At 42.8% G+C, this 27,737-nt stretch overlaps 1 protein-coding gene across 6 annotated transcripts in view; it reads left to right on the forward strand.

Moving 5' to 3' along the window:
• The window catches only part of LOC109635482 (plasma membrane calcium-transporting ATPase 1-like), a 78,353-nt gene extending 55,456 nt beyond the window's left edge, over positions 1–22,897 (forward strand). For 3 of the 6 annotated variants that reach the window (XM_020096664.2, XM_069532037.1, XM_020096665.2), the window contains 13 exons: positions 872–1,086; positions 1,222–1,464; positions 2,362–2,603; positions 2,732–2,969; positions 5,505–5,684; positions 5,967–6,054; positions 6,188–6,294; positions 8,383–8,574; positions 10,488–10,701; positions 10,862–11,073; positions 12,167–12,274; positions 13,423–13,605; positions 19,381–22,897. In XM_020096664.2, the coding sequence (XP_019952223.2) occupies positions 872–1,086; positions 1,222–1,464; positions 2,362–2,603; positions 2,732–2,969; positions 5,505–5,684; positions 5,967–6,054; positions 6,188–6,294; positions 8,383–8,574; positions 10,488–10,701; positions 10,862–11,073; positions 12,167–12,274; positions 13,423–13,605; positions 19,381–19,620 (2,462 nt within the window). In that variant the 3' untranslated portion in view covers positions 19,621–22,897. Of the gene's footprint in view, positions 1–871; positions 1,087–1,221; positions 1,465–2,361; positions 2,604–2,731; positions 2,970–5,504; positions 5,685–5,966; positions 6,055–6,187; positions 6,295–8,382; positions 8,575–10,487; positions 10,702–10,861; positions 11,074–12,166; positions 12,275–13,422; positions 13,606–16,639; positions 16,845–19,380 lie in introns of all 6 variants that reach the window. The other 3 variants (XM_020096666.2, XM_069532040.1, XM_069532045.1) reach the window with 2 other exon arrangements.
• The last annotated feature ends 4,840 nt before the right edge of the window (positions 22,898–27,737 follow it).

Consider the following 27,737-nt stretch of genomic DNA (forward strand, 5'->3'; position numbering starts at 1 on the left):
CTATTTCCAGAAATGTGGGCCTGTTCCTTTAAAAGCACACAGAGTGCTCAGGAGAGGCTGAGGGTCAGAACGCACTCACTTTTATTGGATGGATGTTTTATTGGTTCATCCCGGAATTGAAGGTATTTTCTGTGTCGTTTCAATTGACCTTAATACACTGAGGGGCTTTCTGGACAGAGTGGGGGGGGACCAGTCATGGACTAGCTTCAGTAATAAACTTCCCCTCATTACGGGACAGAAATAGAATTTGGGCTAAAACACTTTGAGGTAGTCAGTGACAGGAGAGATGACGCACAGAAGCACAAGCTCTGCAATTTCTCTTTCTCACCTGTTTGAGATTCCCTTCAGGATGTTGTCTGACTTCAAGACATTTATTTTCCTTGATGTTGCAAACGTCCTCGTCACTTTGCTGAAATATAATAAAATAACACTAAACTAGCTGTAATTTAACCAATGATTTCAGTAAGTTTCATAAGACACACTCTAATGTTGAATTCACAAATCAATCAAGTCAAATGTTAAAGGATAAATTCTGTCAAGAGCAACTATTTAATAACTGATGATAGCGACTGGCAGAAAAGAAGATTACGTAGAACAAATAAAAGATTTAATAAATGGTATGTGTCTTAGACACAGAGACATAATTAATTTCAACACATAATATAAAAATAACTTGTACTTGTGTTTTGCTGTCCTTATATCTGAACTCAGTTTTCCATCACAAATGCTCGTTTTGTTTCAGCGAACTGATGTTTACTGGATATCCAATTGTACTTGAATGCACCACAAGAACTTAACCTCATAGACGTATAATCTGTGACTTGATTTGAACATGAGCTCGTCATAAAACTTGCTCTTCTTATTCACCCAGGTCTGATCATGTCGGCTGTGACTGTCATCATCCTCATCCTCTACTTTGTGATCCACACCTTCGGGATCCAGGGTCGCACCTGGCTGCGTGAGTGCACCCCCATCTACATCCAGTACTTTGTCAAGTTCTTCATTATTGGTGTGACGGTGCTGGTGGTGGCCGTCCCCGAGGGGCTGCCTCTTGCTGTCACCATCTCTCTGGCCTACTCTGTTAAGGTAAGCAAGATGGGAAGTGAAGGGCATTGTGGGACATTTTTAACTTGTAGAGTCTTAAAAACGGCACCTATCAAACTTGTCATTAACTCTGAGACCTGTTCATGGAGCTTTCAAACTTTGCTCTCCATCTTTTAGAAAATGATGAAGGACAACAACCTGGTGCGTCACTTGGATGCCTGCGAAACCATGGGCAACGCCACGGCCATCTGTTCAGACAAGACGGGCACGCTGACCATGAACCGGATGACAGTGGTGCAGGCGTACATCGGTGACACACACTACAAAACTGTCCCTGAACCAGACGCGATCAAACCAGAGACTCTGGAAGTTTTGGTCAACAGCATCTCCATCAACTCCGCGTACACAACCAAGATCCTGGTGAGAGCTTCACCGTCAGAGCTGCATCCAACCACGACACCATCCCTAACACACACACATTATTATGTTATATTAAAGCTCTTTATTGGAAACTGTGTCCCACTTTTCAATGCACTAAGGAAATTGAGGAGTTGCTATCAGCCAGAAAATATAAAAATTACTTGGTGGTGAGACGGTTCCGTGGAGACTTTGTAAAAGTATTAAATCTAAAGAAAATATGGATTTTATTATTATTTTCAAACCACATATTTAACAAGACTTTGAGGATGAGGAGTAACAGATGATGAAACTTAACCAGTGCATGTGCAGCACTAATCTTGATGTCCTCCCCCAATTTCTTGTGGAATGAAAACAACATCGATCAACAGCTGAAGTTATTATATTTTTGGGTTGACCGTCTGTCCATCCGATTACTGAGTGAACACAATATCTCAAGAACAACTTGAGGGAATTTCTTCAAATGTGGTACAAACGATCAGATGGGAATGAACAGATCAGATTTTAGTGCACAAAGGTCAAGGTCACTGTGACCTTACAAAACATGGTTTTGGTCTTTTGGACGCTACATTTCAAGAACTCCTCCAGGAAATCCTTTCAAATTCTGCAAAAATCTTCTCTTCACAAAACATGTTTTTGGCTCCCTCAAATTATTTTGACTCAAAGAGAAACTCATATGAGTCAGCACTGGTTGGTGGAGGAATACACCTGCACAGTGAAAACATATTAGAAACAAGTAAATAACAACAGGACAAATGATCAAAGAAGAATATTAATGAATAACAGCATAAAGTAGCAAAGCAGTAACTGCAGAGCAGTTATTCATGTATGTGATGATATGATGAGCAGTTTAGATTAAGATGAACGTTTATCACATCAAACCCTGTGACCTCCTCTCAGCCTCCAGAGAAAGAAGGCGGCCTGCCGCGCCATGTGGGCAACAAGACCGAGTGTTCTCTGCTGGGCCTGGTGCTGGAACTGAAGAGGGACTACCAGCCAATCAGAGAGGAGATCCCAGAAGAGAAGCTCTACAAGGTTTACACCTTCAACTCCTCCCGTAAGTCCATGAGCACGGTGCTGAAGAACGCCGATGGAGGCTTCCGCATGTACAGCAAAGGAGCGTCAGAGATCGTCCTGAGGAAGTAAGACATGAGATCAAATGATAGCTGGATGGATAAAGTAATGGATGGAGCATTACTTACTTGTTTATCAACATTTACCATATAATCTTCCTCCACCTCCTCCGTCTCTCTCTTCTCTCCTCTCATAGATGCTCTCGTATCTTGGACACCCAGGGGCAGCCTCGCATCTTCAAGCCCAAGGACCGCGACGAGATGGTGCGTAAGGTGATCGAGCCGATGGCGTGCGACGGGCTTAGGACCATCTGCGTTGCCTACAGAGACTTTCCAGCCGAGGCTGGAGAGCCAGACTGGGACATTGAGAACGACATCCTGAATGAGCTCACCTGCATCGCCGTGGTCGGCATCGAGGATCCCGTCAGACCTGAGGTACAGTTAAAACCACTCGCACATATCCTGAACCTGAAACACTTCCGATGCTCGAGCCCTGGTGTTACTGATCAGAAGACTTTGATCATTGGACAGTGTTGATAGAAACTATATTTTAAGACACATTAACATCATTTCTACTGTTTGAAGAAGACACTACAGAGCTGTCGACACCTGCAGACTGTCAGTCATCAAAAACTGATGCTGCTTCAACGACGATTCAGAGAAAGACGTCTTAAGTGTTTGTAGACTGCAGCTGTTTTCACTGATGCTAAAATTAGTTTCGCTCACTTTGAAATAGCTGCACGCACTGCTGGAATTCAGCAGAGTCAGTGAAGTTCAGTTTATTCCTGAAATATCATGAAAGAACAAAGAGTGAAAAGAGATCAGGAAATGTTACACATGAAGAATGTAACCGAACTGATCTGACAGGCTGCTTACGATCATAACATTTGTGCTGTAACGAAACATAATCCAACCATCAGTCGTGTATAACAGTGTGGAGATAAGCGAACACCTTTCTCCTAACACAAAACCTGAAGTGAGTCCTGCTCAGGTGCGTCAGAATCGGACTCTTTTGATGTGTTAAATGAGGCCTGTAATGAAGCACAGAAAGCTTTGGTGCTGCTGCCTGCTGCTTTAATGTCAGAGCACGAAGATCACAGACTGGATGGAAATAACTGGAGAGCAGCAGGAGACGGTCGGCAGCTCATCATTTGTCTCCACACAACCTGTGATAGACACAAGAATATTTCAGATTTTAGCTCAGAATTATTCTGTTCAGGAACGTGAAACATTTGTTGCCGTGACGTGTAGTCTGACCATCGACCAACACAGAGCTGAACCACTTTCAAACACTTTCCATTCACCACTGAAGCTGATCAGACTTTTGGGTCCAGATAATTGGGTCTGGACATTTTCACAAATGAAGAATGCAGCAGAATATTGTCCAGTTCACAACAGCAGGAAAATGTCCAGAGCTTTCAGGCGAGGGTCACACTGGAATCTCTCTCATCTTCCACGTGCATGGCTCCTCTTCTCTTCCTGAGATGCTTAGACAGGCAGGAAACACTCTGAAGAATGTCCAGAGCAACTGACTCTGACATTTGTTTTGTTTTTTTATAGCCCCTCCGGATAGTTTCGGGGGAATGTCTGGAGTTCAGTGCCTGTCTGAAAGCAGCATTCAAGGGCAGAGCATACTCGCAGAAAAACTGGATACTCAGTTCAAATATTCAGTAAATTACATAAGAAAATCACAACTAGTCAGTGACTCTGGCAGCTTTGCATTCTCCCTCTTGTCCTCTTTTCTTTACAGTTATAACAACGGCAGATACACAGTCAGAATTTATTGTGCTCTTTAAACAATGGCCCTTTCATTTCAGACATGAGTCAACAATAAAAGCTTCTCATTTTTAGTCAGGAACCATCAATTGCTTCAGAAGGAACTGCTGTCACTGGAGGATTTGATCAGTTGCAGCTAAATGGCACTTTAACGTTCGGCGAAGCTGAAAACTCTATGTGGACTAATTCTTCAAATGACAAACTTGCATAAGGTTTTCATTATGTACATCAGATGTTATCATGCTACATTTAACATGGCCCAATTATAAATGGAGAGTATGAGGACGTTAAAATTAAAGAGCAACATTCGTCATGTATTGCAGGGAAGAGCTAGTTAGCGCTAGTATTGTAGCGCCTTGTTAAAATTAAACGTTCTTTCATGCGAACACGACCCCTTTGAATCTTTAACGACCACAAGCCCTTTGAATCCTTAACGATGTGAGAAGACTTATTATTTAAACTAACATAGTTCTGTGTTATGACTCTTTCTCTAAGGTACTGAATAACGAGACTACTACTAAAGGTTGTGTGGTAGTTATCGGGACATGTTGCCTCCTCCATGTAAGTGGATTGGACATGGACCAAGCTAAAAAGTCAGAATACACGTTAGACAAATTTTGCGGCATCAGTATATGTGATGTTTTTGCTTCATTTTTGGATATTGGAAGAATGTGAAGAAGCTTCATCCATCTTTATATAGAGTTTATGCTACCTGCAGTTAAAAAGATTAGATAAATGCTGTTTGATGCTCTGAAACTCCTACAATCAGGCCCCTTCACCCCCTCTGCTCATATCAAGGCTCTTGTGTGCATGAATCAGAGGTATGATGTGTGTGTGTACATATTTGCAAGCAAACACACAGGAGCTCTGTGATCAGCTGAAAGCTCCTGATGAGCAGCGGAAGCATCCAACTGCTTTCTGATTTCCAGCTGACCAACACATCACCATGGACTCCTCTGAGACCTCTGTCTGTCCCTGTTTATTCACTCACTCATCTCTGACAGATTGAACTGTGGGTTCTCTGGTAGAAGCTGCTGTTGTTGTTTATTTAACATGACTTCTACAAAATAAACTAAAAAAGGTGTTGGCAGAACGTGTTTCACTTGGATTGAAGATGAGGGAGCTTCCTATGTTTATTTTTCAGGTTTCCAGTCACTGAAATGTACACATTTATCTTTTCTGTCACTCCTCCAGGTACCTGAGGCCATTTCTAAGTGTCAGCGTGCAGGCATCACTGTGCGCATGGTTACCGGAGATAACATCAACACCGCACGTGCTATTGCAACCAAGTGTGGCATCCTGCTGCCTGGGGAGGATTTCTTGTGTATGGAGGGCAAGGAGTTCAACCAGCAGATCAGAAATGACCAAGGAGAGGTGAGACCAGGACAGAAATGTTTGACTGCAGGTTGTTGTGGCCTAATATTAGTGTTGTTATGTTACTGTCTTGACTACGCCCCCATAATACAGCAGGGGAAATACTGCACCTCTCACACCAAGTTTTTGTTGATCATTTTTAAAAACTACCTTCCGAGGTAGTGCTCAAAGTTTCTCTACAAAGGCAAGAATTATTATATTATATATTATATTTTGTAACCCTTAAGGTTTTATGTGGGAAAAAAACCTGATAAAACTATTGTTCATGTTTTGCTTTTTTAGGTGGAACAAGAGCGCCTCGACAAAGTTTGGCCCAAACTGCGCGTCTTGGCTCGTTCTTCCCCGACAGACAAACACACTCTGGTTAAAGGTGGGTTCATTCTAGCAGGGATATAGAGCAGGATGTATAATTTATTATTTATTATGGTGGGGGGGTGTTTCCTCAAATATTCATACACACATTGAGATGGAGAATTGTTTCCTTGTTCCGTTCTGTTGATCAGGAATCATCGACAGCACGGTGGGTGAAACCCGACAGGTGGTGGCAGTGACGGGAGACGGCACCAACGACGGCCCCGCCCTCAAGAAAGCAGATGTTGGCTTTGCCATGGTAACCACTTCTTAATTTCTTTCACCTCTTTTTTCCTGCCGTCTTTCTGCGACAGCTCTTCACTCATTCACTCATCTACTGTTTCAGTTTGCTCTGCATCATTAACATAAAGAAAAAAAATCCTTTAAGTTAATTACATTTCTAATTCAGCCATGAAATAAGTATTTTCTCTAAACGTCATCCACAATAACGATTGAGCTTAATGTCATAGATTCATTAAGAAAGCTGTGAAATGGAATAGTTAATATAAATGTCGAGCATGGACGACTCGGCTCCTCCACAGAGGATCCTTCTCCTCTGCCATGTTCAGTCCCTTTATTCTCTAAACACCAACACAAAGAGAGGGAGAATAAATGTTGTCTTTTTATTTTTCTCTTATTGCCGTATTTTATTACAGTAAATAATGTATCATATAATTAAATGAAAATATATTGAATATTTAAGCTGTGAAAAATAATATGGCGCCAGTGGCTCCAAGAAAATAAGACAAAAATACATCATAATATCTAAAATTGTACTGTTTGCAAAGGAAAATATCTCTTTTTCTGTTTTTCATATATACTGTAGTTAATTTAAGCTCAACTTGCATATATAAGCCCCCTTTATAACCATTGTGACTGTCGCTCTTTATTGTCTTATAAACTGCTCATTCAGACTGTGAAGTTTATATATTTATATCCAGAACAAAAGAGCACACTGAGCTGAAAATAGTCAAATCAGTGCAGTTTACATCTCAAGCAGATGAACTGAAAAGAAAATATTTTTACATTCCTTCTTTAAGTGTCCTAGATTAATATCTTCCTGAGCTGGCGTATAAAGTCTTTACAGTGTGACTGCTGACGGAAGATGTTTGACATGTGGCAACAAACAAATGTTAAATGCAGCTGTGAACCAACAGTAAATGAATCTCCTGTTAAATGATGCAAAGAAACTGATTTCAGTTGTTTGTTATCAGTGAATTTTAATGAATCGAAAAGATTCATAATGACACGTTTGTGTGAGTTCAACACAAAGACCTGCACAGAACAATGAGCAGCTGAAAACACTGTGGATACTCATCAAGGAGAAGTGAGCGTAGAGGAGCTCAGTAACATCAGCTGAGCTCGGTGTGTTGTTGTTATTTACTGAGCTCCAGTGTCTCCTGCAGGCTGATCAGCGGCCGCTGTGCTGTCAAACAGCTCCCCGGCAGTCGTTACTGTTCTTAAACACATCACAAGGACACTCGGGGGACTTCAACCAGTGACCTTCCAGTCCTAATGTGTCCCATGTGGAATATTTTCAGTTAGCACAGTGTGTCCCTGTTCAATTATCACCTGTTCAGCTGGAGAACAGAGAGCGATCAACCTCCGTCTGTTTGTGAAGAGTACGACTCTGCGGAGAGAAACTCGCATCACAGCGTCTTCATGGTTACTGTAAACATGAGACTAATTCTCCTGCTTTACTTTTACCTCAGTGTCAGTGGACTGGGTTAAACTTGTTCTCAGTTAAAGCCACGTACACTTTAGCTGCGTGTTCCCCTGAAGAGCAAGAGATTTCTGATAGTAACAAGTAAATCACATTTTTTATATGTGGTAGTGATTCCTAAAATGTTGTTATCAAACCTTTATGACAAAGAAATACAGCTGAGGCTTCATATTTTATACTATAACTATACACAAAACTATAATTAAAAAGAAAACAATAATACAACCAAATGTACCAAATCAACCAACAGACATCCTTCTCCTCTTCCTTGTAAATGTCAGACTGCTCTGGAGATCCAGTAAAACAATGGTGCTGAATCTGATTACCTGAAAACAGCAGCTCTCTCCTGCATGCAACAGGAAACAGTCACATTGAACTTTCTTTTCGTCATGTGTCACAGCCGTTGGTCTTTTTAACTTCAGACGTCTGTGAGCATTGAAGGGAAGCATTAACATCTTCTCATGACCTAACATCCAAGAGTTCAGCTCTTTCAGACAAACCCTGTCTCTTAACCAGTTCAGAGTGCATTGTTCAATAAACTAGCTCCAGCTGCAGAAGGGTTATTTTGAGTTTTCATCTAAAGTCATAAACTGGGATTTGACGAGTCGCTCTGCTTCTTATCAGGGAATCGCTGGCACAGACGTGGCGAAGGAGGCGTCTGACATCATCCTGACCGACGACAACTTCACTAGCATCGTCAAGGCCGTCATGTGGGGGAGGAACGTCTACGACAGCATCTCAAAGTTCCTGCAGTTCCAGCTGACCGTCAACGTGGTGGCTGTGATCGTGGCGTTCACTGGTGCCTGCATCACACAGGTAGGCTGGTTATTTCTTTAGAATTTATTATCCTTGGTTGTTTTTGGAGATATCATGTTAATGTGTTCTTGGGACCATATTTTTGTTGATCTTGACCTTTGACCAATCAGATCCAAAAATCATCGACACACACACACACACACACACACACACACACACACACACACACACACACACACACACACATGTCCATGTTCCATTTGATTTCATTATTATAAAGTTTGTGTTTGTATGTTTTGTTTTGTTATTCATCCTGGAAGGAATCTTGAGAATGACTCCTTTAATTGCTATCGATATATTTTGTGAACAATCAATAATTAGTACTTTGTGTTTAATTTGTGTCTAATTATAAAATTGAATCACACTAACAAGGTCAAACCAGAAGAGGAAGTATGGTCGAAAAAAAGATCCCGTTAAATTCTGGTGTGGATCTGGATCAAGGGGCAGATCCAGGAGTTTTCTTTCACTTGTGTTAACGTTTGCATTGATTTTTCTGAATACTTGATCTTGATCTGGATCTAAATCTGGATCTAATGAATTGTATTGTGGTTTCGTAAGCGGACTGTTGGGCCTTGGCAGAGGTAAAGACTCTCAGTGCCATTCTGGTTTACATTTGAAACACATACAAGAGCTGAATTTAATCTCCACAGGCCTGCAGCTTTAATATCATCTGTTTTAAATGTTTCATCTCCACATATCACTTTCAAGCGGATACTGTTTCGAGTATTTAGTTCAGCTCTAAATATATTTCTACCTTTTACGTGTTGACTTGTGTTTGATAGATGAACCTGAAGAGAAGCCTGTGTTTTGTTGGTTTCATTTCAGTTTTGCGTCTTTCTCTTGTGTTTGTTACATCTGCTCTCACACTCTGTAAACATTTGTAAATCTCTCTTCGGTCAAATAACCACAGAAAGAGGAAAAGAAAGCAAATCTTTTGTGACTTTAATGCGACAGTGTCGGTGCAGTGAGGAGGCGAGGCGACCGTGTCACATTTTTTTGTTTCCTAATGTGTCTCTAATCATGAAAGTGAACTCCTGACACAATAAAAAAAAAAGTAACTTGCGGCTGTGTATTAATTGAAAGGCTCACAGCTGGCAGGACCGATAACTAACTCGTCTCCAGAGCGGAGAACAGAAAGTAGGCTAAGATACAGCCTGAAACCATGGCAACACGTCACCATCATAATCCTGAAATATAACAGGGACTCAGCAGGTCTGTGGTCTCTGTGCTGCGTTTATGCTCACTGATCATCTAGCGCTTGGCTTCTGATTGGCCGCTGAAATGTTGGCACAGATCATTAGAGGATGATAAACTGATTTATGTCGTTTATACAGAGAACAGACTTAGTGTGGAAGGTTGTTAGTGTTTGTGTGTGTTTGCAGGGAACATTTGCATTCTGAAGAATAGGATAATAAGGGCTGGATAGGACGACTCTCACCCTGGAGGTCAGGATGAAGAACTTTAACTCGCTTTATCATGTTCACACAGACGCACTGCATGTTTTCTGATTGTCCGTCCGTCCTGTGCTTGTGAACACGATATATCAAGAATGTCCGGAGGGAATTTCTTCAAATTTGTCACAAAGGTTCAGTTGTACTCAAGGATGAACTGATTAGAATTTGGGGGTCGAAGTTCCAAGGTCAAGGTTTCGTTGACCTCATGTTTGTTTATGTTCACAAGAACACGAGGTCAACCTAACCTTGACCTTCTGATAACCTGACGAGATTTCAGTGGTCAAAGGTCAAAGTCTCACAAAAAATTGAATTGTCCTGAACATGATATCTCAAGTCTGCACTGGTTCGTGGACACATTCAACCACAGGGCGGTGACTCTGGTTTATTATTTCCTGTTAATTTAACATTCATATTTATATTCCTTCCTCTGAATTAAACTCCGACCTCCTCCTCCTGCAGGATTCTCCCCTGAAGGCCGTACAGATGCTGTGGGTGAACCTCATCATGGACACTCTGGCTTCTCTCGCTCTGGCCACTGAGCCGCCCACCGAGTCTCTGCTGTTGCGTAAACCTTACGGCCGCAACAAGCCTCTCATTTCCCGGACCATGATGAAGAACATTCTGGGCCACGCTGTGTACCAGCTCGTCATCATCTTCACCCTGCTCTTCGCTGGTGAGCGACGCATCAAACACTGACAAAGAATTTGCAAACTGTAGAAACCAGACGAGCAATTCGACCACGTCTTCCCCAACATATTGGACAAATTCAGAGGAAACACATGGATATATAAGTTATTTATTGTTCAATGATCTCCTGTGTTGTTGTTTCTCAGGTGAGACGTTTTTCGACATCGACAGCGGCCGCAACACTCCCCTGCACTCACCGCCAACTGAGCATTACACCATCGTGTTCAACGTGTTCGTCATGATGCAGCTCTTCAATGAAATCAACGCCAGGAAGATCCACGGAGAAAGGAACGTGTTCGAGGGCATCTACAGGAATCCCATCTTCTGCAGCGTCGTTCTGGGAACCTTCATCCTGCAGGTAACACATTATCCTCCTCCTCATCATCATCATCATCTAAACCTTTTCTATCATAGATCAATTCCAATTCAAAATTGATGATATTGAATAATTAATATCAAGGGAGATTGATGGAGGTTCTGAACATTACTTGTCACTGCTTTTATGATATAATTATCTCATTAGCTCCACCAATTATGATGTGATTTTAACCCCCACCTGTTTATTTGTCAGTCAGCAGGATTACACAAAGACTACTTTAAAAATAAATTAAACTGCTACGTGCAGCGGACTGCTCAGCCTTGACCGAGACTTTCGATGGAGTTTTCTCCTCAATTTTTGTTTTTAATTAAATTAAAAAATAAAAACATTATTGTTATTAGATTTTTATAGAAGATGAACTTTTGTCTGATGCATGGCTCCCCTGTTGGGTGTGTTTTGGTCTGTACCAGACTTCATACAACAAATTATTCATTGTTTAATAATCATTGTTATTCAGAGCTCTGTGTCCTGGTTCTGTCTGTGCAAAGTGTCTTAGGATCCCCAAAACACTGCGACAGCTGTAGACACAGAATTGGTTCAGACTGTGTCAATGCACCAAAGGCTCCAGAGTGTTAAACACTCAAAATTCAACTAAAGGTCTTATTCTCCCTTAATCTGCAAAAACTGAAAAGAAAATAGGCGAGACAAAAAAAACATCATGTTTGTGTCTCTGCTCCTGAGGTTCAGTGTCTCTTTTACTCATCCTGACCTTTTGGTTGTATCTCGCAAAGGACAACACAGTTATTACTGTTTTTCAGCGATGGATTCATTCACGTTTGCTTCTCTGAGTATTTGGGGTGGCAGGAACAGAGAATGTAGGATTGAATATGAATAAACTACAGTGTGTGTTCATGGTAATGACGGAACTTGTCATTGTTTTAAACAACAATAGAGCAGGATGGAATAAAAGAGAGAGAAAACATCTCAGGCTTTTGGGGACACATACGCACAGACAATACGACCGAGGAGGATCAGTTCAAAAAAGTGCTGCTCATCACCAGACATTTACATTTAGACTGAACCATTAGAGTTTGTGCATCTTACACATTCCTTCATTTCTTCTCCTCCTCAGATCGTCATCGTTCAGTTCGGAGGGAAGCCGTTCTCCTGCACAGCTCTGACCATCGACCAGTGGCTGTGGTGCGTGTTCATCGGTGTGGGAGAGCTGCTGTGGGGTCAGGTGAGCTCCAGAAATACACCCACAGGTGTTTATATTCTCATCAGACGGCGTCAGAACTACACATGAATCCACATGAGTTCTGACGATGGTAAATATAAACTGAGGCGAGAGTGAAGAGGTGGATACATGAGGTTTGTGGCAGCAAACTGTTGCCTGTCACTCTTGTGCTGCTGCTGCTGCGTTGCTATCACGACCATCGCCATGGTAATGAGCTCCGCAGATGAAAGCAGCGCGACTCCTGTATATGAGCACTGAGCAAAAACAAACCCAGCGTGTCAGTCCCTCTGTGCATTCACACACACACACGCGTGGTGCGGTTAACATGTACGCACACACAAACACACACAGGCTTAGAAAGCATATGTTAAATAGGAAAAAAAAGTTGTTGGAAGCGTGGTGGGTTCAGTTGGAGGGTAGAGACGGAGAACAGAGACAGAAAGATGCTGACAGAAACAGACTGATCTGAGGTGTGTGAGGTAGAGGTAAAACACTGTCTGTTTTGAACACACACAGAGAGAGAGAGAGGAGGAGAAGGTAACAGAAATATAAAAAGCTGATGTGCAGGAGGCTGGGTGTCGGTCTCCTGCCTTTTTTATTAGAACATTGAACAAACAACAAGTCAAGAGCAGTAAAACAACACAGGTAACTCAATATGATATAAAGTCAACACTCCTTCATGTCTGGCTTCACACAAAAACTAATCGTGTCAACGACTGATAATGTTTGAGATCTTTTAAGAGTTGAACTTGAGGAATATTTTTTCTTATAAATAATTAGATAATTGTTGATTTATAACACAAACAACTGAGATATCATCAGTTTTCATCAATTTTTATTTTATTTTTTATTCAATTTAAAGCAACTTTTCAGCCTTAGCAGAGGTTTGGCTCTTCTGAGTACTATGCTAGTCCAATGTTAGGCCCTAGTATGAATGAAACTCCAAAAAACTGGTGTCCCATCTATATAAATATAGATAGAAATGGCAAAAATATATGGCTATAAGTCCTTATCCTAATACTTTATGTCATAGTCATGTGGAAAAATTGAGATGGATGTTAATGAGACAACTGCAACACCCGTATCAAGATTTTGTCGGTAATTTACACGCTGAGTTAAACAAACTGCTTTTTTTTTTTTGTCAAACTCAGCTGATCTCGGCCATCCCCACCCACCACCTGAAGTTCCTAAAGGAGGCCGGTCACGGCACCACAAAGGAGGAGATCCACGAGGAGGAGCTGACGGAGGGAGCAGATGAGATCGACCACGCCGAGATGGAGCTGAGGAGAGGCCAGATCCTCTGGTTCAGAGGTCTGAACCGCATCCAGACCCAGGTATGACCCCAGGACACACCCATGTCAAACTTTATCACTAACTTTAAGTGTAAGAGGTGGTATTTATGAAGATGATATATAATTACTCAAATATCTGTTCTGTCAGAGCTGCTGAGAATTATCAGTTGTCATGGAAACACAGGACTCAGGATACTTACCCACACAATGTATTCCCTCGCCCTTTACTCTCATATCTCACCTTAACCCTGACTTTAACCTAATTGTAACCTGAGCCTTCAAACCAAACCGTAACCCTCCAGCTGCACCCAGTGGGACGTACATTTGTGTTTCCACAGTGACACGAGTCCCAATGAGTGTGTATTCAGGTTAAAGTCCCCGTTGGGATTAGAAAATAAAAAAACAAGCCCATGCATGCACATAAAAACGATGTTTTAAATTCAGATAATCAGGGTTTTGTTTTTTCCCGTAAGCAGCTCATACATTCCCCTCAAAATATGTTTTTTAATAAACGTACGAGTCTGCTCATTTTTTAAGCTAGTCGATTAAAAAATCTTTGATTAGCAGCCGTCCTTGAACAGTGGAACCCTCACCTCACATCTCTATCTTCTGACTCATTGCTGGATGTGTGTGTGTGTAACAATCCTCCTACAGGATAGAACAACATGCACTGAGCATCAGCATGTCCACAAGCAGTCCCATCCAGTCCCTATGGGCTTCATTAGCATCGATGCTAACACCCACCTGAAGTAACAGCAGCCAACACAGTTCTCCCACACACACACACACACACACACACACACAGAGGTCAGGTGTCTTCCTCTCGGAGCTGCTCTAACTTCTGCTTATTGTGGCCGGAAGCTTAACACATCTGAATTAATAATAAGAAATATATTCTGCTGCGTCCTCCTGAGTTTTTTTAGTTTGACCTCTGCTGTTTCAGTTGTTTCACACATTTTAATGTTTCAGTGGTTTCCTTTCTAAAATCAACATTGTTCGATAAAGGGCAGTTTGCAAATCTTACTGGATAAATATTGTAGTTTACACATATTACTATATAAATACCTTCACTGCACGTTAAGGGTAGAGCTGTTGGCTAGCAGCACCAATGTAACAGCATGAGGTTGTTTCTGCTGAAATAATAATTGGTTTGGGTCGTTCTCTTCATGTATGAATTTTATTAGAGGTTGGATTTAGGTGCGTCAGGAGATACACTATGCTGATTGAAAAATAATTGGGAAGATGCCGTTCACCTGCGTACACGAGGCACTACACCACTGATAACAGCGATTTGACAAACCACCAACCACGACGCTCAGCGACAGCTAAAAACAGGAATCTGTGGCGGAATGTTTTCTCCACTGGAATGCTAATGCTAATGATTTTCATCAGGAGGACCTGTGAGAGCTCTTTCTGTTTTCTCTTCATGTATCTGTTATATGAGTCTGTCGTCCTATTGGGATGAGAGGATGAGGAGATGGAGGGGGAGGCAACGAAAGGCTGCAAGCTAATTAGGTTCTTATCTCTCCATGCTCCTCTTCCTGTCCTCCTCCTCTCTAATCCTAGTGGGCAGCGTTGTGCCGCTCAACGCCTCGACAGTCAAACACAGTGGGGGAATAATTGGTACAAGCGGCACTCACTGCTGAAACTTTATCAGTCGTTCCAAGTGACACAGTTTCTCCTCTTTCTCCAGACTCCACTCCTTTCAGCCTCATTCATGAAGCTTTCATTCCTTGTTCTGTTTCTTCTTTCTATCCCTCCGTCCTATCAGAGCTTCCTCTGGATTTTCACGTTTAGTCTTTCACTAAGTAATTGACAGCTTTTTCTCTCTTACTGCGTTTTTCTCTCAAACTTTCCTCCTCTTCTTCCTCACTGTTTAAACCTTTATCCTTATCCCTCCATCATTCTCTTCCTGGTTTGGTTTCTGTCTCACGTTCTTTTGTCTCTCCATCTTCTTTGTCAGCTCGATATTTTCTTTCAGCTGCAGAACAGATCACCACTGTTTTCCAAATGGAAGATTGGATTGAAGAAAATGTAATTGTATTTTTCAGTAAATGGGTTAGAATATGGAAAAACATTGCACTGGTACCTTGAAAGAAGTAAGAATCTCTGTTTTTGTTTTGTTTTTCTCCTTTATGCCACAATCAAAGTCTGATGAAGCCGTCTGACTTACTGAATATAGAACCCTCACAAGACCCTTATTTGTTTTTCAGAAAATAAACCAAATGTTTGTGTATTTTATCAAAAACGACAAGTAAGTATAAGTACCCCAGTGATATCAAAAGCAAGTTTATGTAAGAAAGTAATAAAAGTCCTTATGGAAATGTTTCAAACCCAGACCAGCAGTAGTTCTAGAAATCTTTTCCACTGTTGGTTCTTTCTTCTTAACATTAGCATAGTTAGCCTGGGTACTGAAACATGTGACCCTCTGTTAAATGACCCTGATTGAAGTCGTGGTGATTCCTCGAGAATAGCAGCATTTGACCCGAGCACTTCTGTGCCTAATTAATTTATGTATTAAAATCCAATTACAACTCGTGGAGAGGAGAGATAACGGCGGATCACAGGTTTGAACCAGATGGAGATGAGGTCTGTCTGAGACTCTGACCTTTGGCAGCGAAGCGCTCAGAGACGACGTTTAATCGAGCAAAGACACGTTCAACAAACACATGCTGAGGTTTATTACCCAGCCTCGGAGAAAGAGATTTGGGTGAACTGAGATTTTTTTGTGACCTGTGAAGAAACAACTGACAAAACTTCAAATACAAAGGGAAACATTATCCACATACATTGTCTTTCTATGCTAATATTGTGTCATCACGGATCGCTGTACATTAACTCTCTGGGTCATGCTCCTGCTCTCTTTCTATTAACACGCGTCAATTCTCCTGGAAAGCAGAAATTGAATCCCAATCACTCTGCGGAGGAACATCCCAGCACCTGGACTACACCTTCTGTCTGTCTGCTGCTTGTTTCACTTGAGACATTAAAAGTCTCTCCTTCCTTCTCGTGTCCTGTCTTTTCTCTCTCTCTGTCTCTGCTGTCTAACTGTGTGCTGTGGCTGTCCTTCCTTCAGATGGATGTGGTCTATACCTTCCAGACGGGCCAGGCGGCGGTGCCAGGTGCCCTGCGCCGCCAGCCGTCCGTCGTCAGCCAGCACAATGATGCGACTGCTGCCAAAACTCTCTCTAGCCCCACCCACGTAGGGCTTAGCTCCTCCTCCTCACTCACCAACTCGGCCGGGGCTCCACCCCCTGCTGCTTCCTCCTCCGCTGCAGGCAGTGAGTCGGTGCCCGGAGGCCAGCTAACATCTCGCTTCACCCGGCTGGACTCTGTTTCTCCTTAATCTGTGTGAACTGCATGATCTGAATCCATCCCACGTCTCATCACCAGGTGTCTGCACGTCCCGAGCTAAACAACGATTATTATACAAAACTCAGTGATTTAGAAAGAACATGACAGTAATGGACATTAAGTTGGAACTGATGATGAGGTGTAGGTCGGTCACCTCTAGTGCTGCAGTGACTGACACTGTGTGATCTGTAGAGGTGCTGAAATCATTTCATCATTACAAAGATGCTCAAGACGTCACTGCTTTAGATTCTCTTCAATGACAGAATCTTCTCACTGAGCAGTGCAGCTGCAGTCATTCCAGCATTGCTGTTACAGTTGAATCCAAATATGCTGCTGGAAAAAAAGGGAAATGTCAGTGTCCACTGCAGCGGCTTCACAATAAAAACTGTGAAAGCTTTTAATGTGAAGCTGAAGCAGCAGGAAACAGAGGAGTGAGCAGTGCTACTCGTGATTGTTTTCTTCTTATAGTAGAAATCTAAAAGATAAAAACGGAAGTGGTCCATTAACCTAAATTATTTATTTACCGTCCTTTAATTTGCATCTGTACCAAAAGGCTCAACAAAGGACGGTCCCCTTAGATTCAGTCAAGCTGCACCACATTTCAAATACTTAGAGATATCTGTCCTCTTAATATGACTCTTCACCAAAATCAATTAATTCATTAAATGTAAAAAACTTTGTCTCTATACTAAAGAAAGTGAAAAACCACCAAAATGCACCAAAATATAACGGCTTCTCTCCTTAAACAACTTTCTACCAAGTTTCTTCGGTAATCCGTTACCATAGAAACCCTGGAGGTCATGAACGTGCAGACAACCTGTTTCCATCTCTTACTCTGATTCCATCTTCTTTCTACTTCCTCCTCACCTTCTGTGACGGTCTCTCCATCCTAATCCCTCTGTGTGTTCGATACCCGTCATCACTTCCTCTCCGCCTGCTGCTCATCCTCCCGCATGTTGTGACCCTGATGCGACTTGCTGCTTGACGAGTCATTGACAGATCACAACTGTTGGCACATGTTGCCAATGAGAGGCAGATTATTTGAATCCTTCAGATTCGTGTCAGTGAGGGAAAAAATCCTCTGATCTATTTTCTTTGTTGTTTTTCTTTTCTTCTTGGAGGCGACAGCCTGGGCACCAAGATAATTTTATGGGTTAATCCTGTGCAGGGTTAAATCTGTCAGGCTCAGCAAGTCTCTCATGGTTTAAGAGCCAAGAGCTTTTTAACGTGCGTGTGCATGTGTGATGGTTGCATGTATGCTCTAAGCTGCAGTGCTCAGCCTGCAGCTCTCCTGTGGTTCGGTAATAGAGAGCTTTGAACTGCAGGATTATTAATTATAATGAAGAGTGTGTGCTGGTGTGTATGAATCAGTGTGATCAGCTGCAGCCTCACTGGATTCATCACAGAGGCTGCGACTTTAGGCAGAGAGAGGAGAGAGCAGAGAGCAGCCAGAGGACAAAACGTTTCTGGCTCTGAATGTGATTATAAATGCTTAACAGTGTGCTTGTGTTTGTTGCATTTCCCAAGAGTGTGTGTGAGTGTGTGTGTGTGTGTGTGTGTGTGTGTGTGTGTGTGTGTGTGTGTGTGAGAGTGTGTGTGTGTGTGTACTGGGTTTCGTTTGAAAATGTTCAGTGACAATGTTGTGGTTGAGTTACTCGTTACCAGGAGTCACAATTTCCCTGCATGTCAGTTGTGTTTTATATATTCATATTTTTTATTTTTACATTAAATTTGACTTAAAGCAATTCAAAAAAAAATGTCATTGCACCACTCAAGAAAAATATAACCACAGAGGATTCTGGTCCATCACTGCAGTGTCTGTTTGCACGGGGCTGTTTGTTTGGCCTGTGCTGATACAAAACCTCGAGAGCCAACACCGGTCTGGACCCCGTGTTCGTCACGTTCTTGAGACGTGTATCTGACTCTGTTCCCTCGGATTATTGAAAAACCTTCTTGTTTTTATTTGATGAAAAGCCAAAGTATTAAAATGTAAAACTTCATCTGAAGACAACGCAGCAGATTTTGTAATATTCAGGTGTCCACATACTTTTGACACATAGTTTGAATGTTGATTTAAATATTCAAATTTGGCAATTTAAGAAATTAAGAGGGATTATCAGAGATGGTACGACTCATATGATTATATGTGTGTGTCTGTGTGTGTGCATGTGTTTTGATGCCACTCCACATTCAGCTGCCTGATTTTGTGTTGCAGTTTGTTTTTCAGTTCTTTTTACTTATTGTGTCGATGTGCTGTGAATATTTTTCAGTTCACCTCCATGTTCTCATCCAGCCGACTTCTGTTTGACGTTGTGTTTTGTGGTTTTGCTACTTCCCTGCCCGGACTCCGACACAGCCACCACCATGTGTCCCATCAGCCCCTGCTGCCCGTTCATAACAATGTGGGATCTCTGCGTGTCGTTCTGCTCGACCTCTGACCTTTCCTCTCTTTCCTTGTTTCAGATTAAGGTGGTGAACGCGTTCCGTAGCTCCCTGCGGCTGGAGAGCCCAGAGTCCCGTAGCTCCATCCACAGCTTCATGGCCCATCCCGAGTTCGTGCCCCTGTCCGAGGAGGAGGCTCGCATCCCCCCCATCGAGGAGACCGGTGACGAGATCGAGTCCCTTCCCAGCGCCTCCTCTGGGGCGATGGGAGGAGGAGAGCCGCCCAGCGCCCTCCCCTACAGCCGCGACCCATCCGTCTGAGCTCCTCCTCCTCTCCCCACTTCCTCCTCCTCCTCCCTCCTCTTCATCAGCATCACGTGTCATCCCACCAACTGAACTGCCGCACTGAGGAGGGAAGTCATCACTTCACTCATTCCTTCATTCTGCACGCACACACGCTTCACGTCGTCTTCGTCCCCCCCCCCCCCCCCCCCCCCCCCCATCAGTAATTCCTGCCACGTTGTGTTTTTCATACTGACTGTGGCGTCATTCTGCCTGTAAGTCTGCCCCCTCCCACCCCCCGACCCCTCCCACCCACCACACACGCCAATCAGTGGAGGGTGGAATCTCCGCAGCGGAAGGCTTGTCCTGTCGTCCATCCATGTATATTTTTTACCTGATGATCCTTTTGGAAAAGCTTTTAAACAACGTTGGGTTCGATCTGCGGGACTCGCAGCAGCATGTCGTGTTCTGTACTCGCTTCATTCCCGCTTTTTACGCTCTCGAAAATGGCACCGAACTTTTCAACGAGTGCAGTGATTCTCATGTACATACGCTTCCGCTCTTCTACACAGCTAACAGCCGGGTTTTGGTGATCAGAAGATTTTTAGGCAAAAATGCAAAAATGTAACCTTTTTATTTTATTTTTGATTTAAATTTTTTTTAGATGTTGAGCATTTGTTTGTTTTTAAAAACCTCTGAAGAATGTTAATCGATGGTTGATTCCAACTCCAGAGAATGTCTTGTGACTGTGACACTACAGTCTTCAAGGTCCAGCTGTTTAAACAATGTTCTTCCCTTTATCGTGTCTGTATGTGTTGGTTCTTTTTCTTTTCGCTGCTGTGTTGCATGTGGAAAAACAGAATGTTTATTACCCAAAAATATCGAAGCGTGGCGCTTTCTGCTGAGAGGGCGTCTGACCTCATCTCATCCAGTCAGGGTCCTGCTTCTCTCTCTCTCTCTCTGCCCCTCCCCCTTTCGTACATCCACAGCGCTGATAGGACACAAGCCGCGTGGATCACATTCCCCTTCTAGTACGATGCATGTTCTGCTTCATTGGTGTTGAGTCGCATGATAACTTGGAATGAATAGTCGGGATTCTGTTTAGACGACCATCTGTGTGTTAGTCTGCAGCAGCACCTGTTCAGAGAACTCCTGTCTGACTGAACATCCTGTTTCCACAACAGCTCGAGAACAGACTCATCAATACTCAGCGAGGTGGCAGTTAAAGCCTCCTCGTGCTCGACAGCAGGACGGTGGGCGTCTACATGTACGTGGACGTTCTCCACACGCCGGCTCACTTGTAGGCGAATACAATCTGTGTAGAGTCCACGCGGTCCAGAATTTTGCAGATCACGGGGGAAAGTGATTCACCCGTGCAGGTGAAGGTGCCAGAACACATCACAGCCCACATTGGGCGAAAGCCGGGTGCAGCCCAGTCTGCTCCTCCTCTCAAGGAGACCGATGGTGAGAGACTCTAATTCGATAAGACCGACCCTCCAGAAGCTTGGCAACCAATCAGAAATTACTTCCTGTGATCACTGACACTGTGAGGGGACCACCGACCGCTGTCCCACTGTGTCGTCCTTGTAGGTTTCTTCAGATCGCAACAACGCAGAGATTTTAATTTGGGGTCAAAGTCGAGAAAATATTCAGCTCACTAATTTATCGTTGTGGCACCAAGCGCGGTCGCCCCGTCCCACCTCGTCTTCCCGCTTGTCCCTCAGTTCTCAAAATCTTAAGATCAAACTTGTATTTATTCGATATATCTTTCCTCTGTATATACGTTAATGGGATAAATGTAGATTTTCAACTCAAGCTTTAACACGTTCAACCCTGTGAACAGTTCTCATCTTCAGTTTTCACCCAGAGCAAGGTCACGCTTTCCTATTTCGTCTCTCCACTGACCTCACATGTCGTCCACCTCGAAGAGCAGATTGAGTCTAAACGTGTGTGAAGACATGAAAAGTATCACTGAGTCTGTTTTGCTTCGCGGTGCAGGTCGTCCTGTTGGACGGACACAAGCTTCTTGTATCTCTGAACATGTTCTGGACTGTGTGTCTGTGTCAAAGACGAATCTTAGCACCGCATCCGATGTTTCCCATGTTTGTCAGATTTTACTAACAGAAACTAAATTGGCTGTCAGTGACCTCCCACAGCCGCAGCAGAGGAGGTGTTTGATCACCATCTTCATCATCACCCCCACCCTTCTGCTGCTGCTGGGTTCGATTAACAGACGTCAGTGTGGCGGCCATGCTGAGGTTTATGGAAGACTTGATGATTTCAGTCTGTAGAGTTTAATCCACTGTGTGATCCTGCTGCCGCTCTGTACTTCCTGCCCGTTGTTGTCCGCAGATTAAAAGAAGAAGGAATCATCCTCCAATCAGAAGCAGCAAAGCGTCTAATCCCCTCTTAGTCCGACCGGCGGCCATCGGCCGGTGTACGACCCGTTATCGCAGTGACGTGCTACTACTGCCATATTTCAACTTTTTGTCACGACTAGGTTCTTCCTCTCCCCGCTGACGAGCTTTTTCTATGTAACTCAGAGCCATATTTTATAGGTTGTCTGTATTGTTTTTTATCTCATTGTTCTCGAGGTTTCCTTTGGACTTTCTCACCCACGACCCCCTCTGACCCCCGACTCCCCCTCCTCCCCCTCCCGGCCCTTTACTCCAAACATGACCAAAAAGCAAGGAGAAAATCTTCAGTCGTCACTGCCGAAACCAAGATTAAAGGACCTCTACAATGTTTACATGAAAAGCGAGTGGGTGGCAGTTCGCCTGCGCTTCTCTCATCCGACCACTTCCCTTTCATTCCCTTGCTTTCCAGAATCTTAAAGTTACTATTTAACTAAATGGGGAATCTTTCTTGCATGGTTTTCATATAAAATTCAATGTTTTGCTCATTTTTTACAATTCTTCTGTATTTTTATATTAAGTACTTTTTAATATTTTGGAGATATATGAATATATATGTATAGGCTGGAGAGTTTGGTGACAGTGCAGTACATGAATGAGATGAATCTACCGTGGACTCTTTTTACAGCTCTCTAAATATTTATGCCACGTGTGTCGTCTTGGTCACCTGATGTTAGGGCTCAGAAATCTGCAGTGACTTGTTTACTTCCTGTCGGCCGCTCAATTGGAATCTCAACAATCTTTTCTCATCCGCCCCCTTTTACCACTTGATCTAAATGTTGTGACACACTACACGCTCTGTGATTTCAAAGTTATCCGACTCCATTAGACTTCAGCAAATGCAACATGAATACAGCTAACTGTATCAACCATTAAATGGGAGTGTATAATTATTTATCCAACCTCTGGATTTCCTTGTTTTCTTTAAGCTGCTACAACTGGTTTCTTTGAATCAATGGATTAATGCTGTTTTCTGTCTGGCCAGTGTCGGAGCTGTGTCCCGCCTCAGGATCCGCCCCCTCCTAGTGGACCGGTCCCATGAAGTCATGTCCGCACCTCAGACGGGACAAAACTGAGAAAGTAACCTGACAAGCAAATTCAGTCAAAATCATAAAACGGCAAAAAGTCAGTGTAATAAATCAGAGACAGTAAAACACCACGACCCTCGTTCTGTTTTATTATTTTTCATTGATCAGACCTTGTTCTCTAAAACCATCGTAAACCTTCATTATTCACACTGGATGCAATTCTATATGTACGAATGTCGAGAGCGTACGAATGCCTGAACCAAACCGATTAGAGACTAATTACAGGATAGTTGTGTTAAAAGGTAGTTTGACCAATCAGGTACGTTTCTACAAATATCCCTATGACCTGTCAGTCGAATGGAAAGCGCCGCCTGCAGAGGTCAACGCCACGATGTCGTAACTCGCCATTTCTCAGTTTTGTTCCTGGAGGGAGGCGGGGCCTGTGGCGGGACCCAGCTCCACCCGTAGACGTCGTCGCCGTTTTAAACGAGTCGCGGCCTCAGAGACGTTTCACCTCGGTGACCAGAACATCAGAGCGTTTGTGACGTCACTGTGGGTGTGTCCATGAGATCGCGGCTTCCAAAACGTTTCCTCTTTGTTTTTTGTTTCCTCGGCTGAATCTGACGGAACATCTGTGCCCCTGCGATCGGTGCAATGTAAATATTGTCGTGTGCGTGAGCGGAGTGAAGCCGCTCTGTGTCGGTGACGGGAAATGGGAGAGGGGGGGCAATCAGCCAGTCATCACCCAGCAAAGCTTTAAGAGTTTTCTGCCAAAGCCGTTTTCTGCCAAAGCCGTTTTCTCATCGCGTTCCTTCTTCTGCACAAATCTGTGTGGACACTTTGTGGTCACATGACTCCCCCGCCCCTCCCGCTCCCCCCCCTCCCACTCCCCCGCCCCGCCCCGCCCTGCCCCTCCCCTCAGCCTGGATAAGATTGTCCCTCTGCTCTTGCCATGACCTCGGTGTGGCTGCGGTGGTCGTCTGTTGGACTGGTTGCCCTCACATCTCACGCCAGGCGCTCAGTGCGGCCCGCGGCCCATCAGACCCTTTTTCTTTGTGCTTCTGGTTTCAGCCACGTCACAAATCAAATAAAAAGGACGAGACAGGACGAGACTCAGCAGCAGACTGAAAGTCTTCACCTGGTTTGAGTTTTCTGAAGCTTTCGTTTCTGGACATCAGAGCTAAGTTTGCCGTTAGGACTTCTGTGCGGAGAAGGAACTCTCCGCTTCTGATCCGGTCATCGTTGCATTTTGACTGCGTTGCTTCTTCTTCCAGTCGCTGGATTTTAAAGGAAATCTTTGGAGAACCTTCACATCCACTTCAGAATTCACAACTTAAAAAAAAGAACTGGAATATCACACCTGGAAAAAGTCATAACCACCCGACATATATATCTATATATTTATATGATGTAACTATATATCTATGTCTAATATATATATTCCATATGAATACACTGATAGATATATATTAGATATAAATACATAGATATATACATATATATATGGATTCTCAGTTGAACTTCATTGCAAAAAAAGACTGAAAATGATTTGTTTTCTGTAATTACTATGATACACAGTAATAGGCGTTGGTGTTATTTTTGTATAAACATAATATCATCTATGTGGCATGCATGACATATATACAAATTTGGTGGTTTAAAGCAATATGTCCAACCTGGTGCGATTGGTTCCGTCGTGTTCTGTGTAGCCTAAAGCCACTCTGTACGAAAAGAGATAAAAAAAAAAAAGAGTAACTGCATTTGGATAAAACTAACTGTTCAGTATATGTGTTCAATGTTCTGTGTTCTGCATGTTTTAGTATGGAATGAAACATCACAAATGTTCGACTTGTTTTTCAAATGAATCTCAAACACATGCCCCAGACACACAACACACACACACACAACACAACACACACACACACACACACACACACACAACACAACACACACACACACACCACACACACGTATTTGCACTGTGAGGTGAAACACACTGAGGAAAATTAAAACTGTGATTTCTGATGGATGGATTGATGAAAGATGAAGATTCGTCTTTTTGTTTCCATCGTCTCATTTATCCAGAAACGGAACAGCTAACCCCCCCCCCCCCCAACTGTTCCATCCCCCTGTCCCACCACACACACACACACACACACACACACACACACACACACACACACACACACACTGATCTACATATTGTCCTGAACTCATCACCCACTCGTGTGCAGTGAGAGGAGGAGGGAGACATGACAGTTGACAGTAACGTCGTCATCACGTCACCAATCACATCCATCCACACATTATCCTCCTGCCTCCCCCTACTGGCCAGGTGGGGGAGAGACATGAGGATAATGGAGTTTTGTCGCTCACCTGTGAAGCGTCTGTGTTGATGCCGGAGGCTGATTGATATGTTGATATTTAAGAGATATGATCATGAAGAAACGTATTTTGTCTCAAGTAGTACTTTAAATACCGAGGGCTGCAGCTAAGGAGTATTTGTATTTGATTAATCATTAATGTTATCATGTTTTTTATTGATCAATATATTGTTTTTTTTCTTAAAATATCAGAAAAAAGTGAGAAACTCCAAAATCTTTGTTAGAAAAAAAGCCAAAGAAATGTTTTCCATCTTCACAGATGATGAAGAAAAGAGCAAATTGATTGAATAATTGATCGTCAGAAAACTCAATGACTTTTCTGACCAGTTCTTTAAGCTCCAGTTAAATATACAGATTTTTGTGCATCCTGGTCAGAGCTGTGACTCAGAACGTGGGTGAACGGACGCCACGCGTTCATGTTGGAAAACAAACATTTTACAATTGATATCAGTATCAGTCGGCTCCGCTTCACGTCAGTGTCAGTCTGTTGGACAGTCGTCTTGTTGTCATGGTGATGTTGGATTTGCGGTAAACTGGTTTAAAATCGCTGCCATAAAACGACCACGAGACACGAAGGAGCTAAATCCAGCCGATGTCTTCTGAAGAGGATCTGTATCTGCACCTGATCATCAAACCAGATGTGAATCAGGTTTCAAGTTGTTAGATGTCGGATGTTTCCTCTGTTTTAAGCTTTTATGCTAAAATAAGATCTGAGTTAAAACCGGAAAACAAGTTTTATGTTTTACACCCGCTCACTAAGGTTTACTGTGAGTTTCCTCCCTGGAGATTCAGCTGAACAGACCTTTTGTGTTTCTGCGTAAACATTTAGGAGAGGGATGAGGGTTTGACTCTGTCGTCACATTTTACAAACAATTCTGTAGAAGACAAACTGTTTATTCAAATTTACATTTAGTACATTCACCTAAAAGTTTGAGCTTTAAGCTGCAAAAGCTAAATATTAATCTCTAAATTTAAAATAGTTCATTTGGTAAAACACAAATCAATCAGGTTCGTTCAAATCAAAGTTAACAAATTGTGTTGTGTATTTTTTTTACTTTACTTTTAAACAATCTTCTTTTTTCAGAATCATCAGAATGTCCAGTTTCTGTGACAGAAAATAAACGAACATATAAAGAATGTTCGTCCCGCGACACCGTGCGATTTCACTCTGAGGTTTTACCTCAACATCTAGTGGTCGTGAGGTTGAATCGGATTCACACTTTCACGTCCACACTGATGCGGAAACTTTTCCCTCAGCGTTTAAGTTTCCTGTCCAATCACAAACGTCGATTTTAACAAACGCCCCCGAAGTGCAGATTTTCAATAACTTCAGTTTTTGTGTGTTCGTGTAAAACGGAACGATTTTAAAACAATGACATCACAGTTCACGTCACACTACGATTGGTTCTCACCAAGTTTGCTAAATTAGCAGCGGCACCACCTCAACCGATATCAATCAGACCGCAGACTTCTTCTCTGGTGTTTGACTGATTGTTTGATGTAGACTTTATCGCCACCTACTGGTCTGACGTCTGGGAGTTTGGCGTTCTCGTCTGGAAGGAGATATTCTGTGAAACGAAAGTTGTGTGGACAGAAAGTTGTGTGGACAGAAAGTTGTGTAGACAAAAAGTTGTGTAGACAGTAATCAGTTAAACATGACGTGAGTGTAGACGAGGCCTCAATCGTCAGGTCAAAATCTTAGTTTGTAATTAAACACGTGTAAAACTGCAAATATTCCCATGAGCCTCAGCTCACTTTGGGTTTAGTGTGTGTGAGCCAGAATAAAACTTCCTGTGCTTCCCTGTGTGTGCGTGTGTGTGTGTGTGTGTGTGTGAAGGTGTGTTTCCTCAGTGTGTGCGTCACCTTCTTCATCCCGTCGGTTCCTGTCCATCATCTTCCTCCTGTTTGCTTCGATCTATGCAACACAATCCTCCAGTTCAGCTCCAGTGGCTCATTGGCTTTCTCACTTCCTCTCACTCTCACTCTGTCTCCGTCTTTTTTTTTTTTTTTTTTCAGTTCTTTCTACAAACAGAACCACGATACCTGTACATTGATGTATGTATGTGTGTGTGTGTGCACGACAGGTGCACACGCACACGTTTTCTTTACTCTTTTGTAAGATATGATCATGTGGAATGCCTTGGTCTTAGTGTCATGTCGTTTGAACTTACGCTGAACAAAAGATGATAATCAAGCAACTGAGTAAAAGTTGTTACAAAAGTATATACAGTATATATAGTATATAAATATATACAAATCTATATACATAAAATAAAGCCATTGGGATTTGAAATAAATCTGTGTTCACTTGTGATTTCTTTTTATACACA

The sequence above is a fragment of the Paralichthys olivaceus genome, chromosome 2, assembly GCF_024713975.1.
Source record: "Paralichthys olivaceus isolate ysfri-2021 chromosome 2, ASM2471397v2, whole genome shotgun sequence".
NCBI classification, from domain to species: Eukaryota; Metazoa; Chordata; class Actinopteri; order Pleuronectiformes; family Paralichthyidae; genus Paralichthys; species Paralichthys olivaceus.